Here is a 12536-nt window from a genome sequence, read left to right on the forward strand (position 1 = left end):
TTGAGCCACATCTCTGACCCTCAGTTTCCTGATCTGTAAAATGAGAAAGTGACCATTATCTTTTAAGAATGGAGGGAGAATGCAACACTAACAGGAAGCACCTAACTGGGTCAGCACCCAGGGGCAGGCCCCCAAAAAGGGGAGCTGCTGGAGTGTCTTCAAAATCTCAGCTCAGCCAGGCGTGGTAGCTCATGCCTGTGATCCCAGCACTTTGGGAGGCTGAGGTGGGAGGATCGTTTGAGACCAAGAGTTGGACACCAGCCTGGTTAACACAGCGAGATACCTATCTCTACAAAAAAAATTTAGAAAATTAGCCAGGCGTGGTAGTAAGTGCCTGTAGTCCCAGCTACTTGGGAGCCTGAGGCAAGAGGATCTCTTGAACCCAGGAGCTCAAGGCTGCAGTGAGCTATGACTGTGCCGCTGTACTCCAGCCTGGGCAACAGAGCAAGACCTTGTCTCTAAAAGAAGAAAACCTTTGTTCCTCAGGGTTCCCCCATCCTTGGGCAGTGCTCCATCATGGCACCCACCGCCTTGACTGTGACGCCGCCTCCTCAAATGGCCTTCCCTTCCACACCCCAGCAGGAGGGCAATCCCATCACCATCCTGTGACTCCCTGCCCGTCACCCAACATCACCTCTGTCACTATCTATTCCTTGCTTAGAAACCATGTGTCCCAACCCCATGGTAAGTTCCACTCTATCTGTCTTACCCCTGCTGTACCCCAGCACCTAGCACAGTAGCCAGCATGCGTTAGGTACTCAAATATCTGGTGAATGAAAGAATTAACGAATGGATACAATAGTCATGTACAGATCCCCTTAAGACTCCAAATAGTTACACAATCAAATTCAGCAGGAAGTGTAAATTCTGGGGCCTCCAGGGCCCAGGCAGATGATAGACATATGAAGGGGTTAGGGCTGGGATGAGGCAGAGTCTACAGGCCCCACCTCCTCAGAGTCCTTCTCAACTACAGTCAATAGATGCAAACAGCTCTCCTGAATCTTGAGTTGCAGAATGTTCCAATTTTTCAAGAAAAATCAGACATCTTAATTTTTATATAAAATCTCCTGATTAAAAATCTAATGTTGGCATCTAATTTTAAAAGTGGCAGGTCTGCAGCACTCTGAAAGCAACAGCTATGTGTGAGGTTGTTCATTCATTCATTCACAGGCATCGGAGGACTGGTACGGCAAGAACAAAGGATGGGACAAGCCAAGATAGGGCCTCTTCTCTGAAGTTTACAGTCAAATGTGAGGGGCAGACATTAGCCAGATGACAGCAAACATAACAGAACATTTTAACGGTAGGAAGTGATGTGAGTGCTCACATCAGGGAGGTCTGGTAGGAGGAAGAAACAGGTGACAGAGGTAGGCAGAAAGGATAGCATATTCTCAGTCATCTCCCACTCACACACACGCTCAATTAAAGAGAAAACTTGTGGCTCACGCCTGTAATCCCAGCCCTTCGGGAGGCCAAGGCGGGGATCACTTGAACCCAGGAGTTTGAAACAGGCCTGGGCAACGTGGAGAAACCCCATCTCTATAAAAAATACAAAATTTAGCCTGGCATGGTGGCACACGCCTGTAATCCCAGCTACTAAGGGGGCTGAGGTGGAAGGATCACTTTAGCTCAGGAGGTCGAGGCTGCAGTGAGCCATGATCGCACCACTGCACTCCAACCTGGACAACAGAGCAAGACCTTGTGTCAAAAAAAAAAAAAGAGAAAGAAAACGAAGGTAGGGCTTGGCGAAACAGAACTGTCCTCTGAAGTGGACCATGCAATTCCAGGATTCAAGAAGACCTTACCTGTGCTGGGCTCCCTGGACTCCTCCCCAAAGCCCTGCGTGTCCTTCTTTTTCCTACAAAGAGGAGCAGAGAGTGTCCACTTTCAATGGGACATAGAGTCCTCAGCCCCCTGACCCCCAGCTCAGAAGGCCACAAACACTAAGTTTCAGCCCTAGCCCTGTCGCAAACTTGCTGGGTGACCTCTGACGTTCAATATCCCTCTCTGGGCCCCCACTGCCCGGACAATCACAGCCAGGTCAGCAGCCACCGACCGTTTACAAAGTTGCCCGACAGTGCGGGTGCAGGGCTGAGGGTCCGGGGTGGGGCTATTTCTTGGGGGATGGGGCTTAAGCTCTCCAGGAAGGTGAACAGAGGGACAACCAAGGAACGGAGAGTATGCGTTTAAGGTCTCTCGGGGGGGTGGGGGGCGAGGAAGATAAACCAGGCTGGAGGCGTGCCCAGAGGGCGGATAGGGCGGGGACTGCGGCTTGGGGGCGGGGCCTGAGAAGTGCGCCGAGATCACGCTTATGAGGGCGGGGCTACGGGTTCCCCGGATGGAGCCGCAGTCCGGCCGCGGCCTACTCACAGCTTGAAGTTCAGCACCGCCCCGGCATTCATCAGCAACGTCCTGCAGAGGGAGAATTACAGTTACTAGGGGCGCCCCCGCGTCCTGCCTGGCTCTCTCTTCCCAGCCTCTGGTCCCCCTAATTACCCGAACAGCAGGATGTCTCCGATCATCGTTACGGCCGAAGCGTCCGTCAGAACCGGAAGCGGAAGCCCCAGGGAGGGAGGGGAGAGGAGCACAAGCCGACCAATCCTAAAGCAACAGTGGAGAGGGCTGGGCCAATCGAAGGTCAAGGCTGGGAGGGTCCCGCCCTCTGCAGGCCAGACCCCCCCCCCCCCCCCCCCGCCTTAGGGGAGCGCGAGCGCCCCACCTCGCTGGGGAGGCCCCGAGAGCCAGAATGGAAGGGGCGGGGTCTCCTGGGGGCGGGATTGGGTCACGCGTTCGAAGCGTGCCGCGCATGCGTGAGGTCTCGATTTCGTAGGGTTAGCTGGGCAGCAATTCCTACTCACTTTCTGGGGTCCCAAATTGGGCTTCTGGACAAAAGGAATCCTTTGACTCCTGAGCTGCACAGGGTGCGGGGTCCTGACGCAGTGGGGTCCCTAGAAACGGGTGCCCCAACCAACTGGGCTCTAAAATGAGATCCTCCTGGGCCCCATGGGGAACGGGGGTTCCCACTGAGCTGCCCCCCACAAGACGTCCTGATTTGCAGAGCCCCACCGGAGACGGGGTTCCTGATCGAACGGACCCTATGGGGCAGAAAAGTCTTGACGGGGCTCCACAGAGGACCGAGGTCCTAACCTATCTCCACGGGGAACAGGGGTTCTGATTCATGGGGTCCCACCATGGCGTAGGGGTCCTCACTGGGCTCCACCGAAGATCGGGGTCCTAATTGAGCCCACGGGGACAAAGTCCTGGCTGATCCGGCCCCCTGGGAACGGGCGTCCCGCGTGGGTGGGCTCCGTGAGGGACGGGCCCCCAGAACGGGCAGCTCCCCAGCCTCCTTCGCCTTGCACGGGTGCCCCGCACCCCGCCTCGCTGGGCGGAACGGGGTAGCGATGGCAGGAGGGTCAACGCCTGGGACGCCCGACCGTCCAGCTCCGTCCGTGGTGCTGGGAGTCCCCACCACCTGTCCCGGGGTGGGCCGTCGCCCCTCCTCTCCCGCGGGGGCCGGGCCTGGGGTGGCGCCTGGCGGGCGGGGGCGGGCCCAGCTGCGGGGGCGCAGTCGCTGGGCCGCGGGCGGCGGGACGGACTAGGCCGGGGCCCCGGGTGGCACCCGGCAGGCGGGCAGGCGGGCGCCATGGAGCTGCTCTCGGCGCTGAGCCTGGGCGAACTGGCGCTCAGCTTCTCGCGGGTGCCGCTCTTCCCCGTCTTCGACCTCAGTTACTTCATCGTCTCCATCCTCTACCTCAAGTATGAGCCAGGTGAGCCGGGGCGGGGGGCTGGAGGGGACCGGCAGCGGGTGGCGCGGGCCGGGGCAGCTCGGGGGTCGCAGAGAGGGGAAGCCCGTGCGTGGTGGAGGGAGCGGGGGACAGGTTCAAGGATTGCATCGTGGGAGTAGGCAGGCGCTGGAATCGTGGGGTTCTCTCACGCCGGGGTGAGCCCGGGGGAGAAGCCCCCAGGACGATGAAGCTGGGGGAGGGGAAGGAGAGGCGTGCGCGGGTTTAGAGGAGGGGGAACAGGTGCTTGGGGGAGGGATGGAGAGAAGGTCGGGGGTCCTGGTTGGGTCAGAGCTGCAGGAACTTGGGCAAGGGGCGCCGGCTGTGGCGAGGGTGCAGGTGGGGGTCGGTGCATCTGTTCTGGCCGCGCGCAGGTGTGACCTCCCTCCTTGACCTTGGCACGCGGATTGAGAGCGCCAGCGGAGTGTCTATATAAGGGCCGCTGCCCTGGGGGCTGCGGTCAGGTTCAGCGAAAGTGACACCGGTTCCCCTCCCCACTGCAACTGCCCAGCACCCTCCACTCCCCTCCCTTCCCCCACGGTGCTGAATCTCCGAGCCCCCACGGGAATTCTTCCAGCCCTGGCCCCAGATCCTTTCCACTTACGGAGCAGAACCGGCCCCAAGGCTGGGTGACTTGGGGTCAGTGTCCTCCCTCTCAGCTCCAGACTCCACGCTGGAGAGGTCACAGGAGGGTACACCCTGCTTTTTAATTTTTAAAATGAGGATGAATGGCTTCCTTAGAACGTGTTCTATTTTTATAAAAGGTTCACCGTGAACAAATGTTTAAATGTTTCTTGTTCACCGTTATTCTAGCACACCAGCAACTTACTAAATAATAGATTTTAGGCTTAGAAAAATAAAAGAACCCCAAACTTCATGAGCCTTTCTCCCACTTAGATGTAAATTACCACTATAGCTCAGAAAGGAAATAGCTTTATTCTTAGATGATAAAAATAAGCGCTCCTGTTTACTAAAAACTCAAACTGAAAAGGGCAAAGGAAAAAAAGAGAATTATTGTCAACATAGTGGTGGCCAGCCACCCTTCTTGATGTCTCTATTCATTTACGCCTATATAGTTATAGACGTAAATGCACGCTTTTTTTTTTTTTTTTTTGCGGTTTTTTTTTTTTTTAGACGGAGTTTCGCTCTGTCGCCCAGGCTGGAGTGCAGTGGCGTGATCTCGGCTCACTGCAACCTCCACCTTCCAGGTTCAAGCGATTCTCCTGCCTCAGCCTTCTGAGTAGCTGGGACTACAGGCACCCGCCACTACACTTGGCTAATTTTTGTATTTTTAGTAGAGACAAGGCTTCACTATGTTGGCCAGGATAGTCTCGATCTCCTGACCTTGTGATCCACCCACCTAGGCCTCCCAAAGTGCTGGGATTACAGACGTGAGCCACTGCACCCAGCCAATGCACGCTCTTATGCTAACAGGATTACACTCTACTTGCTAGGAATTTTTATTCTATTTTTGCCTATCCACATGCCAGAGCCTATTTTCTTAAAAGCTATCCTGGAGAACATTACTTTGCAAAACAAAATAGGCTTTTGTGTTGTCGTAGCATGAACATGGGGCTATCTTTCCTTTCTGGGGAAGAATTCTTGGTGGTTCAGGCCAGCTCCTTGGGCAGTTGCAGAACCTTAGAATATCTGAAACTGGCTGGGCACAGTGGCTCATGCCTGTAATCCCAGCACTTTGGGAGGCCAAGACGGGCAGATCACCTGAGGTCAGGAGTTCGAGACCAGCCTGGCCAACATGGAGAAACCCCGTCTCTACTAAAAATACAAAAAATTAGCCAGGCATGGTGGCACATGCTTGTAATCCTAGCTGCTTGGGAGGCTGATGCAGGAGAATCACTTGAACCTGGGAGGCGGAGGTTGCAATGAGCCGAGATCATGCCATTGCGCTCCAGCCTCGGCGACAGAGCAAGACTCTGTCTCGAAAAAAAAGAAAAAAAATCTGAAACTGAGGAGGGTTGGAGCCCTGTGGGAATGTAGGACACAAATGTCTTGAGAAAAGAGGTCTCTAAGCTGCCTGGGAACTTGCAGGAAGGTTCAAGATATTTCTGCAGAAGTCCTAGAATAAGCCATCCAGGCTCTAAGTGCCAGACCCTGAAGTTTTATGAAGGCTGAGAAGTGGTTCCAAACCCTGGCTATTCATGAATTCATGAGACGCTCCTGGGAGCTTTTTTTCTTTTTTCTTTCTTTCTTTTTTTTTTTTTTTTTTTTTGAGATGGAGTCGCGCTCTGTCGCCCAAGCTGGAGTGCAGTGGCGCCGTCTCTGCTCACTGCAAGCTCCGCCTCCCAGGTTCACACCATTCTCCTGCCTCAGCCTCCCAAGTAGCCGGGACTACAGGCGCCCGCCACCATGCCCGGCTAATTTTATTTTTTTTTGTATTTTTAGTAGAGACAGGGTTTCACCGTGTTAGCCAGGATGGTCTCGATTTCCTGACCTCGTGATCCGCCTGCCTCGGCCTCCAAAAGTGCTGGGATTACAGGTGTGAGCCACCGTGCCCGGCCTCCTAGGAGCTTTTAAACCCCCTATCTCCACCCGCCACCAATTGAATCAGAATATTAATCTCCCCTTCCTCAGTGACTGATGTCTGTTATCAGGGCTGAGGATACTCCACCCAGTTCAACCTCCTCCTTTCATAACTGGGGAAACAGGAAATAGTGGCTAAGCTATCTTAAGTACACAATGAGCATGTGGTCCCATGGCTGGTCAGTTGTAGCCTCGGGACTCAGCCCAGGTCTGCTTGACTCTAAGAATCAGTACAATTGATGTGAGATTGGTTTCCTTAGAAAAGTAAGGTGTTGGAGGCCAGATGTGATGGCTTATACCTGTAATCCCAGCACTTTGGGAGGCAAGGCGGGTGGATCACTTGAGCCCAGGACTTTGAAACCAGCCTGGGCAACATGACAAAACCCCATCTCTACCACAAATGCAAAAAATAGCCAGGTGTGGTGGCGCACGCCTGTAATCCCAGGTACTTGGGAGGCTGAGACATGAGAATCGCTTGAATCCAGGAGACGGAGGTTGCAGTGAGCCGAAATCTCGCTGCTGCACTCCAGCCTGGGTGACAGAGACTGGCTGAGACTCTGTCTTGGAAAAAAAAAAAAAGAAAGAAAAGAAAAGTGAGGTGTTGGATTGAACTGTTAGTCCCAGTTTGGTATGCGTGCTGGTATCTGTAAATTTTCTTCTCAGAATTTGTGTGCTGGACCAGCTACAGAATTTGCCAGGCCAATACAAAGTATCAGTGTGGGGCCTTTTGTTCAGAAATTAAGAATTTCATAGCCAGGCATGGTGGTGTGTGTCTGTGGTCCCAGCTACTTGGGAAGCTGAGGCTGGAGGATCACTTGAGCCCAGGAGCTGGAGCTCAACTGTGCCTGGCTGGGTCAGGCTTTCTTGAGAATCCTGAGAACGGATGAAGCTCAGAGTGTGGTCCTCAACAGAGCAGCATCAGTGTTGCCTGGGAGCTGCAGCGAGCTATGATCACCCCACCACCCTCCAGCCTGGGCAACAGAGCAAGACTGTGTCTCCTAAAAAAATAATAATAATAATAAAAAGAATGTCAGCATAGGTCAGATAATCTCAGCATTTGGGGAGGTCAAGGTTGGAAGATTGCTTGAGGCCAGGAGTTCATGGCCAGCCTGGGCAACATTGTGAAACCCCTTCTCTATAAAAAATACAAAAATGGCCAGACGCGGTGGCTCATGCCTGTAATCCCAGCACTTTGGGAGGCCGAGGTGGGCAGATCACCTGAGGTCGGGAGTTCAAGACCAGCCTGACCTACATGGAGAAACCCTGTCTCTACTAAAAATACAAAATTAGCCGGGCGTGGTGGCACATGCCTGTAATCCCAGCTACTAGGGAGGCTGAGGCAGGAGAATCGCTTGAACCTGGGAGGCAGAGGTTGCGGTGAGCCAAGATTGTGCCATTGCACTCCAGCCTGGGCAACAAGAATGAAACTCCGTCTCAATAAACAAACAAATAAAAATAAAAAAATGCAAAATACAAAAATATTAGCCAGGTGTGGTGGCATGTGCCTGTAGTCCTAGCTACTAGGGAAGCTGAGGTCGGAGGATTACCTGAACCCTGCAAGGTGGAGGCTGCAGTGAACCATGATCGTGCCACTGCACTCCAGCCTGGGCAACAGAGTGAGACCCTGTCTCAAAAAAAAAAAGAAAAAAGAAACTAAACGTCTCTGAATCATGGGAGTCAGTTCTACCACTAGCACTGAGTAAACACCACAATGATTATTTCACCACCATGAGCTTCAGTTTATTTGTCTGTGAAATGGGATCATTGGTAAGAGAACCCCAGACTCCCTTTCCTAGCGATTGTAAAGATCTATTGAGAATTTTGTCAGGGATAAGGTCTAAGGCATTTGTGAGGGGTGGTGATGTTTATTTGGAAGTCTAGGGAGGAATATATTACTTGGGATACTGGCATTTTCTGGGTCAGGCTTGCTTACTTTTCTGTTTCTTTTCTTTTCCTTTTTTTTTTTTTTTGAGATGCAGTCTTGTTTTGCTGCCCAGGCTGGAGTGCAGTGGCACGATCTCAGCTCACTGCAACCTCCACCTCCCAGATTCAAGTGATTCTCCTACCTTAGCCTCCTAAGTACCTGGGATTACAAGCATCCACCACCACACCCAGCTAATTTTTTTGTTTTGTTTTGTTTTTGGAGACGGAGTCTTGCCGTCTCTCTAGGCTGGAGTGCAGTGGTGCGATCTCGGCTCACTGCAACCTCCACCTCCCGGGTTCAAGCGATTCTCCTGCCTCAGCCTCCCGAGAAGCTGGGATTACAGACACGCGCCACCATGCCCAGCTAATTTTTGTATTTTTAGTAGAAACGGGGTTTCACCACGTTGGCCAGGATGGTTTCAATCTCTTGACCTCGTGATCCACCCACCTTGGCCTCCCAAAGTGCTGGGATTACAGATATCAGCCATTGCGCCCGGCCTTTTTTTTTTTGTATTTTTAGTAGAGATGAGTTTTCACCATGTTGGTCAGGGTGGTCTCAAATTCCTGAACTCAAGTAATCCACCCGCCTCAGCCTCCCAAAGTGCTGAAATTACAGGTGTGAGCCACTGCTCTTGGCCAATTTAACTTAAAAAAAATTTTTTTTTTTGAGACAGGGTCCTGCTCTGTCTCCCAGGCTGGAGTGCAGTAGTACAGTCATAGCTCACTGTGGCCTCCAACTCCTGGGCTCAAGCAATCCTCCCACCTCAGCTTCCCATGAGCAACTGTGCCTGGCTGGGTGAGGCTTTCTTGAGAATCCTGAGAAAGGATGAAGCTCAGAGTGTGGTCCTCAACTAGGCAGTGTCAATGTCACCTGGAAGCTGGTTAGAAATGCAGAGCCCCTGCGGTGGCTCATGCCTATAGTCCCAGCACTTTGGGAAGCCAAGGTGGCTGGATCACAAAGTCAGGAGTTTGAGACCAGCCAGGCCAACATGGTGAAACCCCGTCTCTACTGAAAATACAAAAACTAGCCAGGCATGGTGGCGGGCTCCTGTAATCCCAGCTACTTGGGTGGCTGAGGAAGGAGAATCGCTTGAAACCAGAAGATGGAGGTTGCAGTGAGCTGAGATCGCACCACTGCACTCTAGCCTGGGCAAAAGAGCGAAACTCCATCTCAAAAAAAAAAGAAATGCAGAGTTCTGGCCAAGCTCAGTGGCTCACGCTTGTAATCCCAACACTTTGGGAGGCCGAGGCGGGCGGATCACCCGAGGTCAGAAGTACGAGACCAGCCTGGCCAGCATGGCGAAACCCTGTCTCTTCTAAAAATACAAAAATTAGCCAGTCATGGTGGCACACGCCTGTAATCCCAGCTGCTCAGGAGGCTGAGGCAGGAGAATCACTTGAACCAGGGAGGTGGAGGTTGCAGTGAGCCGAGGTTGCGCCATTGCACTCCAGCCTGGGCAACAAGAGCCAAGAGTGAAACTCCATTTCAGGAAAAAAAAAAAGAGAAAGAAATGCAGAACCTGGGCCCCACCCAGCTCTGCCCAATGAAAGTAGGTATTTGAGCAAAATCTGCGGGTGATTTGGCTCATTTCTGGGGCCTCCAAGCTCCATGTGAGGAAAGAGAAGGAAGCAGTTGAGTGCTGGCTGCAAAACTGAAGAAATGAGTGAATCAATGACATTCCTGATTGCCTTGAGCCTTGACCCATCCAAAGAATCTCTCAGACCAGTACTTCTCAAACTCACCTACACACCAGACTCACCTAGGGAGATTTTAAAAATCCTTTTGGGCCAGACGTGGTGGCTCATGCCTGTAATCCCAGCACTTTGGGAGACCAAGGCGGGTGGATCACTTGAGGTCAGGATCGAGACCAGCCCGGCCAATATGGTGAAAGCCCGTCTCTACTAAGAAAAAATACAAAAATTAGCCACGCATGGTGGTGTGCACCTGTAATCCCAGCTACTTGGGAGGCTGAGGCACAAGTATTGCTTGAACGCGGGAGGTGGAGGTTTGCATTGAGCCGAGATCTTGCCACTGCACTCCGGTCTGGGTGACAGAGCAAGACTCTGTCTCAAAAAAAAAAAAAAAAAAAAATCCTTTTGTCCTGATTGTCACCCCTCTTTCATTTAAATCAGAATTGTGGGTCAGGCGTGGTGGCTCACGCCTGTAATCCCAGCACTTTGGGAGGCTAAGGCTGGTGGATCACCTGAAGTCAGGAGTTTGAGACCAGCCTGACCAACATGATGAAACCCTGTCTCTACTAAAAATACAAAAATTAGTCAGGCGTGATGGCGGGCGCCTGTAGTCCTGGCTACTTGGTAGGTCGAGGTGGGAGAATCACTTAAACCTGGGAGGTGGAGGTTGCAGTAAGCAGAGATCATGCCATTGCACTCCAGCCTGGGTGACAGAGCAAGACTCTGTCTCAGAAAAGTAAATAAATTAATAAATAATAAATTAATTAAATAAATAACTCAGAATCATGGGGCTGAAGGAGGTGGCTCACGTCTGTAATCCCAGCACGTTGGGACACCAAGGCAGGCAGATCGCTTGAAGCCAGGCGTTGGAGACCAGCCTGGCCAACACAGTGAAACCATGTCTCTACTAAAAATATAAAAATTAGTCAGGCATGGTGTTGCAAGCCTGTAATCCCAGCTACTCCGGAGGCTGAGGCACGAGAATCGCTTGAACCTGGGGGGAGGCGGAGGTTGCAGTGACTCTGTCTCAAAAAAAAAAAAAAGAGATGGGGGTTCTGCTGTGTTGCCCAGGGTGGTCTTGAACTCCTGGGCTCAGGAGATCCACCTGCCTTGGCTTCCCAAAGTGTTGGGAGTACAGGCATGAGCCACTGCCCCCGGCCAACCACTGATCTTTCTTTCTACTACCTCCAGAGTTTTGCCTTTTCCAGAATGTCCTATGGTTGGAATCATGCAGTATGTACCCCTTTCAGACTGGCTTCTTTCACTTAGGAATATGCATTTAAGGTTCCTCCATGTCTTTTTACATCTTGATAGTTCACTGGATAATATTTCTTTCTTTTTTCTTTTTCTTTTTTTTTTTTTTTTTTTTTTTTTTTTTTTTTTTTTTTTTTTTGAGACGGAGTCTTGCTTTGTCGCCCAGGCTGGAGTGCAGTGGCGTGATCTCGGCTCACTGCAAGCTCCACCTCCCGGGTTCACGCCATTCTCCTGCCTCAGCCTCCCGAGTAGCTGGGACTACAGGCGCCCACTACCACGCCCGGCTAATTTTTTGTATTTTTAGTAGAGACGGGGTTTCACCGTGTTAGCCAGGATGGTCTCGATCTCCTGACCTCGTGATCCGCCCGCCTCGGCCTCCCAAAGTGCTGGGATTACAGGCGTGAGCCACCGCGCCCGGCCTCTTTTTTCTTTTTCTTTTTTTTTTTTTTGAGATGGACTTTTGCTCTTGTTACCCAGGCTGGAGTGCAATGGTTTGATCTTGGCTCACTGCAACCTCTGCCTCCCAGGTTCAAGTGATTCTCCTGCCTCAGCCTCCCAAGCAGCTAGGATTACAAGCATGAGCCACCACGCCTGGCTAATTTTTTGTATTTTTAGTAGAGACGGGGTTTCTCCATGTTGGCCAGGCTGGTCTCGAACTCCCAACCTCAGGTGATCTGCCCGCCTTGGCCTCCCAAAGTGTTGGGATTACAGGCGTGAGCCACTGCACCCGGCCAAATAGTATTTCATAGTAAGGATGTTTCATGGTTTGTTTATCCACTCACTTCCTGCAGGACATCTTGGTTGCAGTTTTAACTTTTTTTTTTTTTTTTTTTTTGAGACGGAGTCTCGCTCTGTTGCCAGGCTGGAGTGCAGTGGTGTGATCTCGGCTCACTGCAACCTCCTCCGGCTCACTGGTTCAAGCAATTATCCTGCCTCAGCCTCCTGAGTAGCTAGGATTACAGGTGCCCGCCACCATGCCCAGCTAATTTTTGTGTTTTTAGTAGAGACAGGGTTTCACCATGTTGGCCAGGCTAGTCTTGAACTCCTGACCTCAAGTGATCCACCCGCCTCGGCCTCCGAAAGTGCTGGGATTACAGGTGTGAGCCACCACACCCAGACAAGTTTTAACATTTTTCATATGCTGTTAGGACCAAAGAAAACCATTCTTTGATCCCTGATTTGAGATCTCTGGTTTGAACTACAAGCTTTTTGAGGGCCGGAGGCTGTTGACTCCTGCTCCACCTTGTGAGGGAGAGGCTGCTATCTCCATTTAACAGGGGAGGAAACTGAGGCAGAATGCTGAGCTCAAAAGCTCAGGAGGACGGCCAGCCGCCCCGTCCA

At 52.0% G+C, this 12536-nt stretch overlaps 2 protein-coding genes across 7 annotated transcripts in view; one reads left to right on the forward strand and one right to left on the reverse strand.

Annotated features, from left to right (window-relative positions):
* The window catches only part of SMIM7 (small integral membrane protein 7), a 30148-nt gene extending 26676 nt beyond the window's left edge, over positions 1-3472 (reverse strand). For 5 of the 6 annotated variants that reach the window (XR_002003695.4, XR_002003694.4, XR_008674208.2 and 2 more), the window contains exons 1-3: positions 2497-2599; positions 2371-2412; positions 1806-1858 (exon numbers count right to left, since the gene is read on the reverse strand). Coding sequence is in view for 1 of the 6 variants with exons in the window: in XM_019015950.4 (XP_018871495.1) it covers positions 1806-1858; positions 2371-2412; positions 2497-2522 (121 nt within the window). In the remaining 5 variants the exon portion in view is untranslated. Of the gene's footprint in view, positions 1-1805; positions 1859-2370; positions 2413-2496; positions 2602-2858 lie in introns of those variants that run through there. The other variant, XM_019015950.4, reaches the window with a different exon arrangement.
* Positions 3473-3544: 72 nt separating this feature from the next.
* TMEM38A (transmembrane protein 38A) overlaps positions 3545-12536 on the forward strand; it is a 30219-nt gene continuing 21227 nt past the window's right edge. Inside the window, exon 1 of the mRNA XM_031003882.3 lies at positions 3545-3770. Within this exon, the coding sequence (XP_030859742.2) occupies positions 3647-3770 (124 nt within the window). The 5' untranslated portion in view covers positions 3545-3646. The remainder of the gene's footprint in view (positions 3771-12536) is intronic.

The sequence above is a fragment of the Gorilla gorilla genome, chromosome 20 (assembly GCF_029281585.2).
Source record: "Gorilla gorilla gorilla isolate KB3781 chromosome 20, NHGRI_mGorGor1-v2.1_pri, whole genome shotgun sequence".
Classification (NCBI taxonomy): Eukaryota; Metazoa; Chordata; class Mammalia; order Primates; family Hominidae; genus Gorilla; species Gorilla gorilla.